Consider the following 20,223-nt stretch of genomic DNA (forward strand, 5'->3'; position numbering starts at 1 on the left):
AAACATGTTGTCAGTAGGCCTAAATTAACTAGACTATTCACACTCAATGGGAAACAGTTGACCGTTCACAAATAAAATACAAACTTACCTTGGCTTCCATTAGATTTTTAACAATACAATTAACAAAGAGATGACTTAAAATGCCTATCAAATACTTACAAAATTATTTTAGTAGAGCTATAAACATGATTGTTCATTATGGCTTTAAATACGGCTTTAATTTAATAAGTCAAAGCAATAAAGAGCAGACATGACATCTCACTCCTATGAGCTGAGCTGTTTTCCTTTTTTTTACTCAATGCCATAAAGTAATAGTGCATATGTATTTTAAAATACCTACACAAAAATGTAAGGAAAAGTCTATGCAAAATGCATATCTTTAACAATAGGAAATGTTTAAGAGGTATTTGAAAAGCTGGTCTTCAAGTCTTTTGCCACATTTTCATACCATATGAATAGCATGGACTTAATACAAAGCAAAGATCACTGTTGGAGGCAAGCAAGTTACTGCTGTAATGTTGAAGGCCTACTAATCCATGCAAAAATCTTCACAGCTACTGATGGGTCTTTCAAAAATGCTAATGAAAATAGGTGGGAAAGTTACTTTGACAAAAGCAAATGTTTTAAATTGCACTTTAAACCTCAGTCTGAAGGGGATGCTAAATGGAGAGCATACTTAAAAAACATAGCAATCAACCTTATTTAAGAATTTCTAAAACAAAAGAAATTGATCTTTAACAGAAAAAAGCTTTTTAAAAATAAATCGTAAATAGAAAAACTATGAAAAATAAAAAGCTCCTATAAATACAAAGTATATGTCAAAACCAAAACCAAGACAACAGAAATAGTCATGTCTTTAATCCGTCATACTCCTCAAAGCACAGAACATCTCCCTTGCCACCCTGAAGTTTTGCTCCTGTGATACTCGTTTTTCAGCTCCATGGCTGGGCCACGTCCTTTAAAATTTACAGACTACTCTAACTCTGCCTCCCACACGCCTCCTCTATCAGACCAGATTCTTTAAAGATTATCTCAGTTGAATGGATTATATGTTTGCACCTAAACAGATGAAAATGAGCTGATACAAGTGGCAGTAAATTATTCAAAGTTAAGCAGAGAGAAAAACCACCATTTAATCTGGAGACATTATAAGGCCATTTTTTCTGAATGTGTGTGGTTATTTTGAACACTACCCTACAGACCCCTTACTTCCTGGCCCACTGAAAGAATACCACTCTGCTTCTCTCTATGCTCTCCCATCACAGATGAATGCCTGTCCTTTCCATTAGCCCTTTCCCTCCCTTTACCAAGCTTATTCACATCCCTCCAGTTTTCTTCATTTAAATCCTGTTTTTATCCTAATGTATGAAGAGCTGTAGAGCGTGGGACATTCCTTCTTCAGTGGAAGTCATGAGGCCAAAACAATTCAGACAGCATGATTTTAAACAGTATTATGATATTCTAAAAAGATGCCATATTGAAAGTGCCACATGAAATAGTATATATTTTGCATGTTGTAAATCCATTTAAGTACCAACTAAAATGTACTGTTGATATATATATGTCCCACTTTATGTTCCTTTTAAATATGTAATATATGAGCTTACGTAAGGCAAATCATATTCAAAAATTATTCTAAAAGTATTATTTAAGCCATTTGTATTTTGTGAATAGGTCATTTTAGTTCAGTCATCTAGATGAACAATTTAGTAGTACTGTTTTCCAGGAACAGGCAGTTATAAAGAAACAGTCCTCCATACAAGCCATCTGGTCTCTTAAAACTGATTTAAAGGTGATTGGAGAGATGTTTAACCATGCAATTTGAAAAAAATAGCAAAAACCACAGACCTAGATGTAAGCTCCTCTCTTGACCAGCATCTTTTCTGCTTTGTGAAGATGTCTGCTTCTACTTCACTACTTCCACTACTGTCTGAGTAATTCTGACAATATTCTACATATCTGTACTTAAATGATCAAAGTCAGCTCAAAATTTTAGGAATATCCTGAAACATGCCAAAATTTTATATGGCTTTCTCACAACATTGTTTTCCTAGTAAGTATGAGCTGCACACCTTACAATACTTCTATAATGTAGTAAAATATATTTTTATTTTCCTCTCCTACACTTAGAGAAATTCATGTTCACTGAGTATTGCTACAAAATGTTAAAAGAATTGTAACGACCAAATAGAAAGATCATCTGTATTCTACAAGGAGTGAAATAATTCCTCAATATTTAAACAATGCTAACTAAACTATGAAGATCTTTTTTGGCAAGAAATGCTACATAACGGTTCAGTGTGTCACTCTGGAAACACAACACGTCTATCAGTGAATAAAAAAAATCTAATTATATTATAAAAGCTGCCAAAATGAACAGTAGGTTTGCATAGTTCACTAGAAAGTATTTGCAGAAAGGGAAATCAAATCAGATTAATTTACATAAGCAGTACAAACAGCAGTGGCTACAACCGTAGTATACTAAAAAAAGCCATTTTATCTTTTCTTTTTTTTGTCCAAATCATTTAAATAGGAAAACCTCAAATATTTTCAGAACAGATGATTCATTAGACTTCTGGAAAACATTAACAGCCAAGTTTTTAAAAGGCAGAACACATAGAGTATAGACTGAACTGAGATACGTTTCACATTTCTTTGAGGAAAGCAAGATTTGAGAGGATCTGACAATAACATGAAATTGCTAAAAAACAATCACTTTCAAAAGCCTTATAATACAGTTCTAAGAACATCTGGAGAAAATGCAACAAGTATGTACTTTAATTTCTCCAATTTTTTAATCCCTCTTTTCCCTTGGTTGCAGGAAGAAATGTCTTGATCTGCTATAGATGACAGCAAAGGTTCTTGTAAGGGAATCCAATGAAGCACATAAAGAAGTAACAGAAGGAGTTGATACTAAAAGGAACATGAAGTACTAGAAAAAGCTGTGCAATTGAAACTCCTACAGTCAGTCTAGAGCCGCTACCAAAATAACAACTACAATCTCCCACATGAAATACATAAGGGAACAGAAAGTACAATGAAAAACCAGAGCAGACAACACATAGATGGTACAAAATGTCTAGTTTTCTCATTGTAAAAGACAGTATGTAAAGAAGGCTTATACAGTGAGTTGCAGTTTCACCTCACTAACCAGTTCTCATCAATAATCCAGCATTACCTTGCTGAGAAGAAATATTTCTTTTATGTAAAGATGACATACTTCTGCTATGCTGGTGGAAAGGATAGGCTTTGCTTCTTTCAGGAGAGTAGCTCCTGCTGCTGACACTAGAGCCAGATCTGCTGTGCGGAGAATCCCTTCGGCTCCCTGGTGATTCCCTGAAGAAAGGAGAGTCCCTCTTATGAGGGGATCGATCTCTCACATAATGAGAAGGATAGAAGCTTTTTCTTCTGAAGCCATCTCTGACGTCCCTTGGAAGACAACACAAAAATTAAAGTTACTTGGTTATCCTTCCAATGTTTCTGGAACAGCACTAGACAATACAATGGTAACATTTTATGCCTGGTAAATACAAATAGATTAGCTGTCTAAAAACTTAAGCATTGTTAAGAGTACTAGGCAATGAGTGAAAAACAAGCGGAAAAATAAAAGGTTGTAATTTTTCCAGATTTCATTGAACTACTTCATTGCCAGAAGCTAATTCCTTTCTATTTCTTGATAATACAGCTAAAATATAAGAAAAAAACATTCAAGAAATGAGAGCTTTCGCAATTTTTTTTTCAGATTCAGTCTACTTCCTCTGGAAATTAAGCCTTCATTTACAATTGCTAAAAATGCATATGCAAATATTGCTTACACTATTTGGTATTTTTCAGCTTTGTTTTTCTCTTATTTCAAGGGACTATATCCCTCCTTTGACTTCACACATATTGCTATGGAAAATATCACTGAGGGATTTCAGCTAATATTGAGCAAAGACAAAAAGAAATCTGCAGAATATCTATTCTCATGCCTATGTATCCACCCAAGATTAAATCTTGAATGAAAATATGAAGACTTATACCTCCTAAAAATGTTTTTCACAGAACACAATATTAATTTTGAACTTTACTGTGAAATGTCCCAGACTCAACTGATTTTAAACCATAATCTAATAACCATGAAAACTTTCTATTAAATTTAGATATTGTTACTCCAGACCATACCACAAATGTGTTGGTTACCTGTAAATTATATTAATGTATATGTACGTGTACAGGTAAAAAAAAACCCAAACAAAACAACAAACCCAGTATCATTTTGAACTTGTCCTAAAGAATCTCAGAGCTAACAAACACACAAGCCAACTAATACAAAACTTGTCACATTTGCTTTGGTCGGAAGATGTATTGCTGAGAGAAGGAAGTACTTCCCAGCTTCTTCACAGCATTGCTTAAAGTGAAAAGAAAGACTTCATAGCATTTCTAGTAAATCAGAATGCATCATATTTCACTGTTCTTCTCTCCTATTTCTCATCATAGTCCAATATTTTAAATAAGTGAATGTCTCACAAAGATGACCAAAAATCTGGTGGTGTTATTTAGCACAATATAGTATAGCTATGAGATGTATCCAAAAATAGGGAACTAATGCTTTATCTACATCGTATGTATGAACATTTTATGTAGCAATAGACTTGAAGCAGAAGTTCACACTTAAAGAAAATGAGATTAGCTCAGTACTGAACTATTTTTTCTAGCTAAGTGAGGGTTATTTATTTATTAAAGAACATATTAATCAAATATTTATCAAGAATGAGTTTGGTACAGCCCACTTTTTCTTCCATTTCTTTCTGAACCTCTCTTTATGTACACAGAGAAGTTTATTATGGAAATGTTTACAGAGCCCAGCTATTGCACACATAAAAGAAATGCTCTAATATCCACATAAGAATTTTAAAAATATCACTGAAACATACTTTTAAACAGGAACATATTTGAAAGCCTCATTCTACAATAATATTATGCACCCTAAAATAGAATCTCACTTTCAATTTTTGAATTTCCATTTCATCACTCCACGTTAATTCTTAACTGGACCACATATCATACAGAACATTCAAACCATTAACTATATTAAATCTGTTTTGGACAGCATAGCAACAGTACAGCATTTCTGATGTTTTCCATTAATGTAACAAACAACACTGAATAGAACAAAGTAAGTATTGTTTTGCTTTTATTTTTTTCCTTAAATACTTAAGCTAGCATACACCTGCAACTTGGTAATGAAGGCCCCAATTCAAGCAAAGCAGTTAAGCACATGCTTCAGATTCCAACACATACTCAAAAGGTTTATTGAGCAGGGGCAATATTTAATAGAGATGCAAGATTTTGTGCTCAGTTGTAACTTTAAAATAGAGCTACTGCCCTTAATAACAAATACAGGATTAATCCCTTTTATACAGCAGCCCTGAAATCTTTTTTTTTTTTGCATTCTTATTTCAAACTTAGTCCTGAAAGCACAATTTTGTTCTCAGCAGCATTGCAACAGAAAGTAGTATCATTGTTAACCTCGATGAAACCTGACCAATAAATTCTCACTAAAGCTGACACTCTTGGATGAGCTCCTAAAATTTTACAAGTAAACAGCCATACTCTGATATACCATTCACCAATGGTGGCTGAGGGAAGAGCACAAGCCTGAGAGCTATTCCAGTTAACCATCAGCTCCAGTTTCCTCAAGGATAAAACACAATTACATAATAGACGAAGGTATGGCTTTCTGCATAGCAGAAGACCAAGAGAATACAACATAGGGAAGGTTTTCAGATGCCAAAGGATCAGAAACACCACCTTCTCTAAGCTATCACTACCACAAAGAGTACTTCTGGTCTCATTCCTCCGTGCAAACCATTCAGCAGCAGTGTTGTGGAAAACTGAGGGCTACAGAAGTCACGTAGTTTACAACAGGGAGTGGTACAGCTTCAGCTACATGAAAAAAAACCTGGTGTGTCAGTTTTATATTTTAAGAGTACATAAAGGTAAAATTAAATCACTTGCTAGAGGTGAAATGCCCAGGAATGGAGGTGTACTTAGGTACATGATAGCACATCATATGCAACACAGGAAAAAGCTTTGTTGTAGGAAGAATCTTAGTGCACTCTCATTGAATTCATGCTCCTGGGCAATTGTGTGCAATATCTTGTCTCTGGGACTTCTACGTCCCAATACAGATGTTCATCTTTTCAGCTAAAATATTTATCTACGATATGGTCCATCCATAAAGGACATAACTCTCAAGTCTGACGCTGAAATGAGGAGACTGGCAACAAAACAGCACATTGCTGTGGAACAAAATCTGAGGTTCCTCCAATAATTTATAGGTGAGTGCTGTTTATGACCTAGATAAAAAAGTCAGAGAAGTTTTTGTGATCCCTTCCATCTGAGAATAATTATTGCTATTGTCAAAGGGGATAAATATTCCATTTATAGGCTTGGGCTTAATTACTAACCTTGCCTAAAAATAACCCACAGAATTTTTTAAATAAATTGAGGAAATTATAGATAGCTTCTACAACACCAGACTTCGGTGCAAAGAGGTAAAACAGACAAGATTTGACCTGAATTCTTTCTGTCTCATAATACACAGGCAAGGGGGAAGGGGAGGGAGGAAAAGTGCAACTAAAATAAAAAATCCTCTTGCCTTGTCAGGACACTGCAAGGGCTAACAGAGCTCATGAGAATATGATTCAGATGACATAGAAAACATTTAATAAAATATACTACACCCCCAATCTCTAAAAGAAGAGTCGAGAACATCTCCACTTTTAACATCTTCAATGCAAATGCAGGTGGTGGAAGATTCCAGCCACCATCCTCTCTCCCAGAAGTCATTCTATTTCTTTCCGAAGTACGTGGTTGTGCAACAAACCAACAACCTACTCAGGTTCTGCTTTGGAGACTTATTATAATCTCATGTTGTTGTCCAAAGATTTTTATGCAGATTTATCGTAATCTAAAATAATACAGGGAATTACACCATCATAGATATAAGTAATTGGACTTGGTTCCAATGGCTTTCATTTGAACATGTGAAATGATGACAAGATTTCTTATGACAACTGGTTTTCAACATTTTATGACTAAGCAAGTAACTGCAGCACTTGTAAGTGATATTTGCATTTGCTTTAAATGAAATTAAGGTAATTAGGACTAGTCAATGTAATCTTATTAACAGCTTTTTTCATGAAGGCAAAAGAAAATAGGCATTGTGAAACACTGCTAAGTCTCATGCAGGGAAGGGTAACTACACATATAAAATGTACCAAAAAACCTCAAAAATATTTAAATGTTTCACAATGTTTATGATGCATGCAATGCTACTGAAGTTATCATATGCAAACACCAAAACTCCACACTGATGCCACTTGTCCACCTCACTCAATATGAAAACTACTCATCTCCCACCACCTCAGGATGTCATGACAGATCAGAGAATAAAAACTAAGACAACTTGAATATTATATCAACATTAGAGAGAAATGCCTCTTTGTCCTTTAATTAAATAGTAAAGCTGTGCACTTCAACTGCACTGGAAATCTCACTACATTCCTCTTTATCCTTAGTAAAGAGTACCTTGCTTCTACCGTCATCTATAATGTACTATTAGACTTGCTGGAAGATAGGTCCACACAATAAAAGCATATTTAAACTAAAACTCTCTTTCTATTATCTGACACAGAGAAATTATGCTCGAGCGTACAGATAAGGACAGAGAAACAAATAACAAAGAGTCCAGAAAAACACAGATTTAAGTACCAAAGAATTAAGAGCAAACAGTCTTATACAACTGTTTGCAGAATAAAGACAAAATACGTTCATTAGACAAATCAAGATCCAATTAGACAAAAGAATTGCATTCAAATGCACATGATCTTAGTTTCTCTTTCAAAAACATGGGCTTAGTAAGTTCCCTGCAATTTCTCTACAACAGAAAATAAACCACAGGTCTGAAGTTCCAGAGGCAGTATTTGTTTTAAGTGATGGACCAACTTACAATTTCTATAAACAGCTACAACATTTACAACTGCACTTTGAGCAGCATATCATGCCAGAAGAGTCAAGCAGTTCAGATAACTAGTTCAAGGAATAAACCTCTTTCATTTATTGTAGTAGCAACTGAATCAATTCCTAAATAGACTTAATTTAAAATGGAAATAATTGAAATCTTCGATCTCAATATAAGCTTAAAATTGGAAAGAAGAAGGCAGCACAACACGGTATACCTTCAAATACATTTTTCCCCTTATACCAGAAAAACTGGTCATCATTACTGCTTCTAGACAAAGTTCCAATGGGATAGACCTTTCTAAGTAGGTCTTTGAACATTTACTGTCATCCTGCCACAAGCACATGGAAAAGAACTTTAAAATATTTCCCTGAGGTACCAAAGACATTGGTACCCCTCAAAAAGGTGTTTTCTTTCGGGTTTTTGACTTTGTTTTTTACTTCACAGTCAGTATCAGTACTTGCAAGTGATTCAATGTAGGCAAGCATTTGTCTTATATACACACTAAGCACTAAAGAGATATTTTTGCACTTTATTTTAGGGACATAAGTGAAGGTTATGTTAGCAAGCTATTACTCTTTGTCCCAAAAGCTATCCTTAAAATCCTTAAATAAAAGAACCCAGAAACTTTGAAATATCTGCTGGAGGAGCTCTTAAGCTTTTCATCGGTGTGCTGCAGAATGCTATTAGTTTATTGACACATAAAAGAAAGCAACAAGCACTGTAGAAGTATATACTAATTTGATCAACCCTTGGGGTTGACTTTCTAAGACCATCAATAAAAAGTTGCAAAAGGAAAGAACAAGTTGTGGAAGAGGTTTGTAAGCAGTAATACCTTTTGTCAGTAATACTGATACACAACACCCTTATTATATTTACTTCTCCTCTATTTTCAAATCCCTTAATGAGATCTATAAATCAGAAAAACACTACATTTTTCTTTATAACAGGAAAATGCTTCACAGAACTCTATGTTTTTATTCTTAAATTGAAGTGAGATTTGAAGCCATTAGGTCAAATAGGTTTCACCTGCTTATGCCCCAAAGTGTTGTAATAGTGGTATGGACTTCTGCATAGCAAATTTTAAAAAAAGTTAGCAAACTACCTCTGCTTTTGGATTTCTCAATATAAAAGACATTATACATATCTGACGAAAAAATTCATTGTACATAATGGCATTTTTCTTTATGTGATCTCATTCCTTCCTGACAAGTATATAGTTTGTTCAAAATCAGAAAGCCTCAAGTTACGAGACATTTCCTGTTATAAATTATTCAGCCATGTAGCTTTATCTTTTTTGTTTTCCAGTTCGCTTTTTCCCTTCATTTTGATTACAGTTTACAGTCTCTGTAATAAACACTAACATCTCTTGCCTCTTTTTGTAGGCCATTTCCTATATATCACAAACAGCACTTACTTGAACATATTTAATGCAGAAGCAAGTTGTGCTGCTTAGGTAAATTCCTTATTAAAAATCCTTTTGCAACTCTTGTATGCCTCCAGTTATTTCAGTGATTTAATAACAGTTAACTTCAGAGCATAGCTCCATGACAAATCATACTGTTTGAAACTGGTGCTGCTACAATCCTGAACTTTGCCACCTTCCTTGGACCCATATTCCCACTCCATGCTTAACACAGATTGATATTTTCTTTCAGAAGACCAAACTGGTAGATAATTATTTAATTCATTATGAAGATTTAGCACTCAGGGCCAACTCATTGAACATTCAAGGCCAGGCTGGATAGGGCTCTGAGCAACCTGATCTAGTTAAAGATGTCTCTCCTTATTGCAGGGGGATTGGGCTAGATGATGTTTAAAGGTACCTTCTATGGTACCACTCTATGATTCCATAAGTCAACACATCAATTCACCTTTTCCATTTTACTTCCAAATTTCATAATCATGCTCTCAAACATAATTTCCAAAAATAATTAGGCATACTAGTCTAGGTAAGATAGGACTTAATTTAACACATTCAACTGTTAAATGTCATATTTCAGAAGAGAAAGACATTCCCACAGCTGCCTGACAAAATCCTGTTGCGTGTAATGGCATCAATATTCAGTTTCACTTAGACAAAAGCATTTATTATCAACTCATAAACAAGTACTACAAACCTTCATATACAAGGGAAAGAACCTTTAAGGTTGAACTAATGTCAAGACTAAAACTGAGAATAATTTGTTACCATGCAAAAACAGTGTCATCTTTCAAAAATAATACCAATGGCATGAGATCATGATGAACTCTTATTGATGAACTCTTCCTCAGTGTAGTTCATAACACCCTAAAACACAGTAGTCAAAAGTCAAAAAATCAAAAATCTTCTCTTTGCAGCAAAATGCTTAGCAAAAGGATGTCTATACTGTCAGTAACACTAAACTTTTTCCTCTGCTCTCCTGTATCCTAATATTCCCACCCTTTCTCAACAGGAATTAAATTCCCTGAAATTTTTAGTATACTCATTATAAAACAAACAAGTCCTTGGAACCCAATAAATGAAAAATTTACCTCCTAAGGGAAATTATGGCAGTCCTTGGAGGCAATACTCCTCAACCTGAGAAAGCCACAACCACATTCATCAATCCAATTCATTGGCTATCACTGAGATGATTTATTTAGATGCCATCTGAACAGAAGCTGTTTGGACTCGAAGGGAGACTCCCTTCTCTTTCCCTCCCCACTGTCTCTCAGTACCTAGCTGTTTTTCCACAAAGTTGTTAGGAAAACTTTCCAGAATAATCAAGTGCTACCCATGGGAGTTTGCCTCATTATTTCCCAATACATCATTAACTTGCTAGTTTGATACCATTTATAGTGCTAGCTGTAAGACTGGACCAGACGAGCTTGCTTTTTAAAGACTTCCTTTAAGTGAGGTGTTAGCCAAGATCTTACAGTGTAAATGTACATAATCTTATCTTTAGGCACGTTACCCTATCATACATGGTAAACAGAGCATCTCCTTACAGTTTATTAGCATTATGTAAACAACATTGACAAGAAGAAAATACTAATTTTACCAAGATGTGACTTAGTTTTAAACAACAAATCAATGTTGTTACAAAATAAAACCGAGTTTGCACAGACTACTGAATTTTTTCTTACATGTATATCATAACACATAAACATCTGTAGTAAAAGTTCTCATGCAATAACCACTGTTAAAAATATGATGGTAGCAATTCCATATGACAATTTAAAACCTTACAAAACTGCCGTGGGAAACAGTTGTACATACAAAAAGCAACAGATCCTTAAAACATAACACAGTCCTGGATCAAAAGCAAGTCAAACCAGATAGCAGTTGAGAAGTGACAAGAGGAGAACTTCTGGGTTTTGGATTTTTTTTACCAAGTTTGGTATGTTTGCTGTAATTGTTGTCAAATACAAGTCTATTTACTACCTAGCCATTTCTTGTTCAACAACAATTTTTAAGAATATAAAAATTTTTTTGGAGAAGTTTAGAACTATCTGTCTCTATCCTTTCTCAATCCTTTGGAGTCACAACATAGAGATCATATTTACATATAACTAAAACATTTCAAAGGACCAAAGTATAAGAAATACCATGCACATAGAATCAGACTGAAAATACCTATTATAATTACACTTTTCAAAAAGAAGCTTACCCAGTTTTCTCTTACAGCTTTTAGAGGAGTTAAACCCAAGATTTTGAACCATTACACATTTCATATAACAGGTAAGCTCTACTACATGAGGCTGTATATTTACAAGCTCAGCAGGAAAAATAAAATCAGGTAGTGGGAAATTCTGCTACTTTGATAATTTCAATACATGAGAAATCCAGAAATATTTTGAGCAGAAAAATAAACCTTCCCTGACATCATTCAGAAATGAAATAGAACAGCCAGAATTCTCTGTAACCAACAACAGCCAAAAGAGTCTCCCACCAGCTAGAAGTGGGAAAAAAAAATGAATCACAGCTCAGACTTGTTTGGGAAGTTCTAGGGTTCTGGTTGAATGGTAGAAATACTGGCACTGCCCTTACAAGCTCATGATAAGAAATGATTACGAGAAAAAGAAATTAAATTATCAATACACCTTATATTATGACTTTAAACTCCTTTCTCTCAACCTGAGATGGAAATTGCATAACCAATTAGAAGAATTCTGCAAGGCCTTCTGAAAGGAACAAAATTATCAGTAAGCAATTTTTGAAAGCAGACATTTTTTTTAGAATTGGATAGATAAATTTCACAGAAATAAGACAGGCCTTTAATAAACATCACTGTCAACTGTCAGACAAAATATTTAAAAATTAAAAGCATTCACTCAGCAATTAAAACTAGCTGCCAGTGAAAGCAACATTCACCTCACAAAATAAGTACACAATCAGCTAAAACATGCAAAAAAAAAAGTTGAAAATAAGAGCAATTTTTACCTCCTCTCCATATTTTTACATTATAGGGTGGGAGCAAAAAAATTCCACAGTTGAAACCCTCTCTACCAGTCAAATTATGAAACATAATCTCAGTTTGCAAACAAATTAGCTCTTTTGTGCTTTGGGACAATTAAAGAGGCAGTGTAGCAGAGAACAGCTCTTAAAGAAAACATAGCAACTACTGAATCAATAAGACCACTGCATAAGACACGAACTGTAATATGAAGTCATTAAATATTTAGTGTAAACCAGAATCAACTTTTAAGTCACATATTACCTATTATCTTGTTCCAAAAAGTGCTAACTTCCCACCACCACCTTCCAAAATATCATAAGCCAAGGTAAACTAATTTAGCTAGCAGCCTAACACAATGGGTTTTCTGAACTAAAGATTTCAACAGACAAGTCCTTGCCTGGAGTTGTAGACAGGTATAATGAATCTACCACAAGGATAAGGAAACTGTAATTTTGTATATGAATAAACAAGCTACTCTCAGTTGGTCGTGTGAATACCTGAGAGGTTCAATGTTCTGGCAGGGATTTTACTTATTTATTAAAAGAAAAAGGCATGCGCTAATGAATATGATTACAACTCTGCTTATCAATTTGTCAAAAGCAAGACCATTTTCTTTGGGTGACTGCCATATTTATTTCCCTCCGCATATGGTTTTTAATAAAGAATGAAGTTTTTGTATGGTGTCCCTTAAGACCTGTCAAATATTGCAACAGAATAGCAGACTTATGTACATTTATAGCATCAACTCATAAATCCCTTTGGCTAAGTTTATCTTTTATAAGCAAGACAAAGATCAGTTTACATTACAAGAAAGTTTAAATCCAAAGCCTAAAGACCTCCCACGATATAATACACTGTTTTAAATGAGTATAACATTTAAACAGGTTCACAATTTCATTAATTAAAGAATACATACAAGGGAGGAGAACAAAAAACAAGAAACAACCTATCCCCTGTAATTCAAAGGTGATTACACAGTGTCAATGTAAAGATAACTGCCTTGGCCTATGACACATCTGAAACCCTCAATATGAAATGCTGGTTTATTGAGAGAGGAGTCAGTGACCCATGTGGAGACTTTCTCATCAATGGTTTTCATTTAAAATAACTATTCTTGCCGAATAAGAATTTTCCTGTCAATGTACAATTTTCAGACCACTCCTCTACAACATCCTGTCATCACATAATCCTGCAAGGAGTTAATCACTAAACGGAAGGGTAGTTCAGGCAGAGATCAGAAAGCCAGGATTGCTGGGCTTCTATCCCCCACTTTGTAACCAATTTTTTACGTGCTCTTCAGTAAACACAGCCTCACTGTGAAGGTGTATGCATCTAAAAAAATCAAGATATATTATGCTGTACCAACCTATAGAGGTAATTGCAAGTTTAAATGTTCAGAAAAACATGTAAAATTGTCAGAAGAAAGGCAATGTGCCATTGATTTAAAAGATTTCTAAAACAACATATTGAACTGACATGAATTTCAGTTGTTCCCAGATCATTAATTGTTTAAAATTAAGGTTCAATATTTTGCCAGACAGTTTTCTCTCATTTCTAGCACCAAAATTACTTTAGTATTTCCATTTCTTACACAATATTTCCTGTGCACTCCACAGATAAGCAGATTTGGTTTATATAGACAAATGGATTAGTATTAAAGACTAGACTAAGACTACTTCCTAATTTCACAGTGAATATAGGAGAAAAACCCAACCAACAACCAATAAACAAAACAACACACATAGTAGCAGCAATTTTCCTTCGTTAACAAAGAAAAAATTATTCATAACAACTAGAGAGGAGATATTAAAAATGTCCTAAGTAAGCCACTTCTCGGGAGTCTATTTCATATAAATAGTATTACTACTGATGCAGAGTACTTAGTCTGCAAATATGGCAATCCTTATTTAACAAAAATCTGGGCCTCGGATAATTCTAAGGATCAAATTTAATGCATGTGTAGCTGGGATTTACAAGTGCGTCATTTTGTAATTTCTCTTTGAAGATGAGTCTTACACATCTTAAGTTGCCAAGTTTCGCATATTTCACATCTTATGAACTTAGTTTGGTTGGGGAAAAAAAAGAATGAAGTAATGCTCTGTGCACTCAAAAGGATTATATTTTGGCATGACTAAAGTGAACAGCAGCTAGCAATCTTCTAAAGCATTTCACACTGAAAAGTTCATCTGACCTCACAAAAATGAACATATATGCAAAATTCATTGCTCTGAGGCCCAGAGAGAACTAGAGTCCTTCAACATATAACAGCATAATTCCCTGCAACTTTTAAAAAAATCTGACATGCATGAGCGCTTCAAATAAATGAGCTTAATACATTGCTAAAGACTAGTAACACAGCTCCAGAAGTGATCAACATCAGTAGAAGATAAATATACAAATAAGTATATCTTAATTGATCTCTACCCCTCTCAGTTGCTAAGTTTCACCATTCTCCTAGCATCAGTGACCAAGAGAGTAAAACTGTCATAACATGTGCAGAAAATTTTCTCCAAACTAAGAGATTGTGCTTTGATGTAGGATTCTTTACATATGCCAACTACACTTGAACCAAGAACCACTTCAAACCAAGCTAAAACTGTAAGGTCACAAAATTCACAACAGTTCCTAGAGTTCAGAAATCCAGCAAGAATTCCTTAGGTGACAACAGGAGAAAAAGAGCTAGGAACTCATTTTGAAATCTATGACCCGCATATCCTCGGAATTACTTTATTTTTTACATATAAAATATGATATTGCCATAAAGAAGTCATAGTCAGTATGACAGCTGTTCACTAAGCATAGTATAAAACAGGGCTAACAACTCCCAAGAACCGTGAGATCCAGAGAATAGCAGAAGGAACAGTAATGCTCCACTCCGTGGTAGACATGATAATGTCTACTATGTAAATGAAAGCTGCTTGGAAAGTGGAGCATAACTCCATAAGAAGGATGGAGGCAAGAAAAAAAGACAGCTAAGCCAAGTAGTAGAACCTCAGCAATCCTCTTGTCACTCATGGAGAAATGTTGCTGGTCAGTAGACACATCACAGTTGGAGCCTCAGCTCTGCAACTGCTAAGTAAGCAAGCACTTCCTATTTTTAGCAAAAAGGCAAGAAGTTAAAAAAAAAAAAGCCACCACAAAAGAAACAACAGCAACCAAAACAGCAACCGAAAATAACACTACAAAAAACCTGACAGCTGGTTTCTTCAACACAGCAAAGTTTCAGAAAACCACAGACTCATAGAATATCCTGAGTTGGAAGGGACTCACAAGGATCATTGAAGTCCAACTCCTGGCCCTGCACAGGACAGTCCCAAGAATCACACCATGGGCCTGAACACATTGTCCAAATGCTTCTTGAACTCTGTCAGGCTTGGTGCTGTGATCGCTTCTCTGGGGAGCCTGTTCCAGTACCCAACCACCCTCTGGGGGAAGAACCTTTTCCTAATATTTAACCTAAATCTATCCTGAAACAATTTCAGGCCCTTCCCTCACATCCTGTCACTGGTCACCACAGAGAAGAGATCAGTGTCTGCCCCTCCTCTTCTCCTCACGAGGAAGTTGTAGACTGCAATGAGATCTCCCCTCAGTCTCCTCTTCTCCAGGCTGAACACAAGTGACCTCAGCTGCTCCTCCTACAACTTCCCCTCAAGGCCTTTCGCCATCTTCGTTGCCCTCCTTGCAACACACTCTAACAACTTTATATCTTTCTTACATTGCAGTGCCCAAAACTGCACACAACATTCAAGGTGAGGCCACACCAGTGCAGAGCAGAGCGGGACAATCCCCTCCCTCGACTGGCTGGCGATGCTTTGCCTGATGCTCCCCAGGACACGCCTGGCCCTCCTGGCTGTCAGGGCACTGCTGACTCATATTCAACTTGCCATTGACGAAAGACCCCCAGGTCCCTTTCCATGGCACTGCTTTCCAGCATCTCATTCCCCAGTCTGTACGTACACCTGGGGTTGCCCCATCCCAGGGTGATTTTTTCACTCCCCAAAATTCTGCATCATTTAAAGATTTTTGATATTACAGATAAGCAGCATTTTACTTCGGGAGAATCTCATAAAATATTTTTTAGCACTCTGAATCAAGATAGGGGGAACAAAAATGGAAATAGCAGGAGTACTTTTTGATAGTTATATCAAAACCCAAAGCACGAAAATCTGAATGATGAATGCTTAAAAGGAAATGCTAACATGATATTGGCAACAATTTCTTATGGCACATTCTTAGCTACAGAATGAGTTTTTAAAAATACTCAATAAAACTGATTATTTCTGTCAATAGAAGTGCTATTATTTTTAGGCTTTATAGTCACTGCACTGCCTATGAAAACCCATTAACTATACAAGTCTCCTGAGTGTCTTTAGCTTCTAACTTTGTACTACGTTTTAGCCATGTTCCACGCAATTTAAGAAAAAAAATCCTTCTTAAAATAATCTTAAATCTCCTTCTACTACCTCAAACAAAAAAAAATTTATATGTACTTCAGAAGAACTTACCCAAAATAACTCAGCATATCCAAAGAGAAAGCATTTTTGCATATAATAACTTTTTAATATCATGTTTTATAGAGCAAATAGAAAGTAATTAGCATTTTCACCACAGGAGACAACATATACCAAGTACTGTACTTTGATTTCCTCTGTTGAGATCCACTACATAGCTCAATAGTGAGCCATATGTAAGAAATCGTAATTAAGTTTATTACAAATATGTAACATTACAAGTCTTTAGCAGTCTGATCACAGGATTTTACTTTCCAGGTTATTTATTATATTTATATAATAAATCAGCAGGGTTTCATTTAATTGTAAATATATTCTCATACTCTCAATTGAACCATGGATCTTTATGAAGTTCTTCCATAGCATTACTGCAGTTGTGTAAGTTACATAGTCTAAAGTATAAAATAAAGACTCAGATGGGACTATCACCTACCACACAACATGCTTTTAAAGACTTCAACAAAATGAGCTGACATTTTATCCTCACATTTTAAAAGGAAGAAATCAGGATGCATTTAAGACAATCTTTTTGACCACTGGGTGCCACTGTTGTTCTGTGTACAATAAACTGCCTGACAGTAAGTCACTCTTCTCAGCCTTTTAACTTCCTGATTGTCCTAAATTGAGAGGAAAAAATGGAAGAATTTTTACATAAGTTTAACCACTACTTCTCAAAAACCTTTACTATTTCTTTTACCCACAGGAATGCAATTTTGAAAGAAGTATAGTACACACAGACCCTTATGGTATATGGATTTATTTCATGGTGAGGTTATAGAATAACTCAGTTATGTTACATCTAAACAATAATCACATTCAAAGGAACAGATGTATCTATTGCAACTATGTAGCCCTGTATTGATATTCCTACTAACAGCTTCATATTCAGTTCCCAACACCACAAGACTAAGGCCTTGAGCAAGCTTGTCAGGCTTGCTCCGTCTGAGCTTTTCCTGACCTCCCTGAAGTGGTTTTTTTAACTTGCTGCAGGTTTAATAGCAATTTTTCTAACTGACCAGGTGTCTATAGCTAACCTGGTTTACTTTAGTTGAATTTTGTATGGTACAACCATAGTTTTTAATACACAGCAGTAAAAAGGAGTTATTCTATGATATTTATGACTAACACCATGACGCAGTATATACAGGCCTGGTATAATACGACATCTTGAGAAGTGGAAACGCAGGATGTGACATATAAAAGCACAGTCATGAGATAACATTCTTAGATTAGACTGTTAATATTTCAGATATACTAACAATCAATTCTTGTCTGAATATTTAAGGTGGGTTTCATCCTTTTCCATAAATTTTGTGTAACGCTATCCTGCGCACTTTATTTGCTAACTGAAATAATCCTATATCAAACATCGTTCCACTGTATTGTGGCCCAAAGACATTGCAATCACAGAATCAAATAACAGACCAAAGAATTCTCTGAAGTCATCTAAAAACTGTGGCTGACCAGAGAGATGCACTAGGTTATTTACAGGCCTAGGTTACCATCCTAAACATGTTATCATTATGCCTCCTATCCTTACTAAACACATACTAAAATAGAGACATTCACGCCATACCATTTATTTTATTTCTATTTCAAACAGTACAACCAAAATCCACTGTCCACTATTGTCTTTTACTTCAGCAGATGTTCTTTCGCTGTCATTGCACTGCTCTGCTCTACCAACTGTTTGGATAACAAAGTAAAATACCCTAAATATTTCCAGCTTATGCATGGCACTACTATAGTCTTACAAAGTACCTGTATTCAGGCTGCCGACTTGTAGGATGATCATCCCTTGCCCATCTGTACCCTGATTCATCCTGCAAAACAGACATGCAAAACAACTGTGTGACATGTATCTCAACATCAGATGTCAGGTACAGTTAGTTGCCAACTAGTTACTTACTGCAAAACCACAGCATTTAATGAGCTAAAAAAAAAAGCATTAATCTCTCACACCAAGTATCCTCTAATTTATTCACTGTACCCCATTTTCTTTCTCTATCAATACTGAAGAGAGCAACTTTGCAATGCTGTACAAAACACAAAAACTACAAAAGTTTCTAAAATAAATACAGATGCTTTGACTTAAAAAAAATTTCCTCTTTGAAATACAAATTACCATCAATAGCTTGAAGTTAGAGAATTCCAAACAGCTGGATCGCAGGAGGCAACAGTAATAACCTTTACAAGGGACCATAAATTTTGTACTTATGTGCCGCTACTGGAAAAAAAAATGCATTCATCATCACGACAGTGTTTAACTGAGTGAACAACTGTGAGAACTAGAAGGATACGTAGATAACATTCAACAACTTGCATGTGCAAGGACTTGTTAAATAGAAAGATTCTGCGATCATTCTTCCATTCATCCAGGTAACTTTGCACTGCATTACAGAGAGGGCTTCTGGCCATTTTTGTTTTCCCAGTTCAGACTCTGGGCTTTCACATCCAAAACCTGGATTTCTTTTCTATTAATTCTATTTCAGTTTGTGATAACAGCAGTAACACCAGTGTTCTGTCTGAAATAGTATTTTAATTGTTTAGTATTCAAGCATTAATGAAAAAATAAATATCATAAACATGTGAGAAGAATCACCTTACGTACACCTCGGTGTGGAGGGCCATTTCTTCGGTCATGGGCAAAACTACGACCCTCTTCATAGTCTCTGTACTCAGTGTGACTGTAATCATCATATCGACTGTAATTCCCATCCCCAGGTCTCTCAAGCAGTGGTGGTTTCTTGGGCACAACGTTTACTATTCTATGGTAATCACCCTAAACCACAAAACAAAAGAATCACATTGCTTTTAAAAGCCAAAAATCTGTAGTAAATAAACAGAACTACAGTCTATACACCCAGTGTAGATTAGGACACGGCTCTTGCTCTCTCAAACAAAAGATACTTCATTCTGTATCATTGGCACATCTCAGTTCCAATGTACTAACCTATCAGCAAGCACTAAGCACATTCATAGATTGAATAAATTAATGCCATTTCACTTGCCTAGTCAAAATTAAGTCAGACTTCGACATGTGGACACAGATACAATGGCACGGGCTTACAAGGACAGAAACTGCCTTCTAATGGTCTTGAATCTGCAGAGCTCTGTGAGAAGGAACTTCATCTTTCAGTATGGCAGAGACACACCACACTTTGGTTTGCCCAGCTACTGGAGTGTTGTTTGGGTAGAGGTGGATAGTATTAATTGTGATGAGTGTATTCTGCTAGTCCATTCATCCCCAGTTCCAAACGCATGTAATATAAAGCTAGCTTTG

The 20,223-nt window shown here is 35.5% G+C and overlaps 1 protein-coding gene across 4 annotated transcripts in view; it reads right to left on the minus strand.

Annotated features, from left to right (window-relative positions):
* PPHLN1 (periphilin 1) overlaps positions 1-20,223 on the minus strand; it is a 68,023-nt gene that overhangs the window by 40,484 nt on the left and 7,316 nt on the right. For 2 of the 4 annotated variants that reach the window (XM_027682243.1, XM_027682242.1), the window contains exons 5-7: positions 19,543-19,722; positions 18,702-18,763; positions 3,179-3,429 (exon numbers count right to left, since the gene is read on the minus strand). In XM_027682243.1, coding sequence (XP_027538044.1) covers positions 3,179-3,429; positions 18,702-18,763; positions 19,543-19,722 — 493 coding nt within the window. The remainder of the gene's footprint in view (positions 1-3,178; positions 3,430-18,701; positions 18,764-19,542; positions 19,723-20,223) is intronic. The other 2 variants (XM_027682245.1, XM_027682244.1) reach the window with 2 other exon arrangements.

Source organism: Neopelma chrysocephalum, unplaced genomic scaffold (assembly GCF_003984885.1).
Source record: "Neopelma chrysocephalum unplaced genomic scaffold, ASM398488v2 Primary Assembly neopelma1_62, whole genome shotgun sequence".
In the NCBI taxonomy this organism is placed as follows: Eukaryota; Metazoa; Chordata; class Aves; order Passeriformes; family Pipridae; genus Neopelma; species Neopelma chrysocephalum.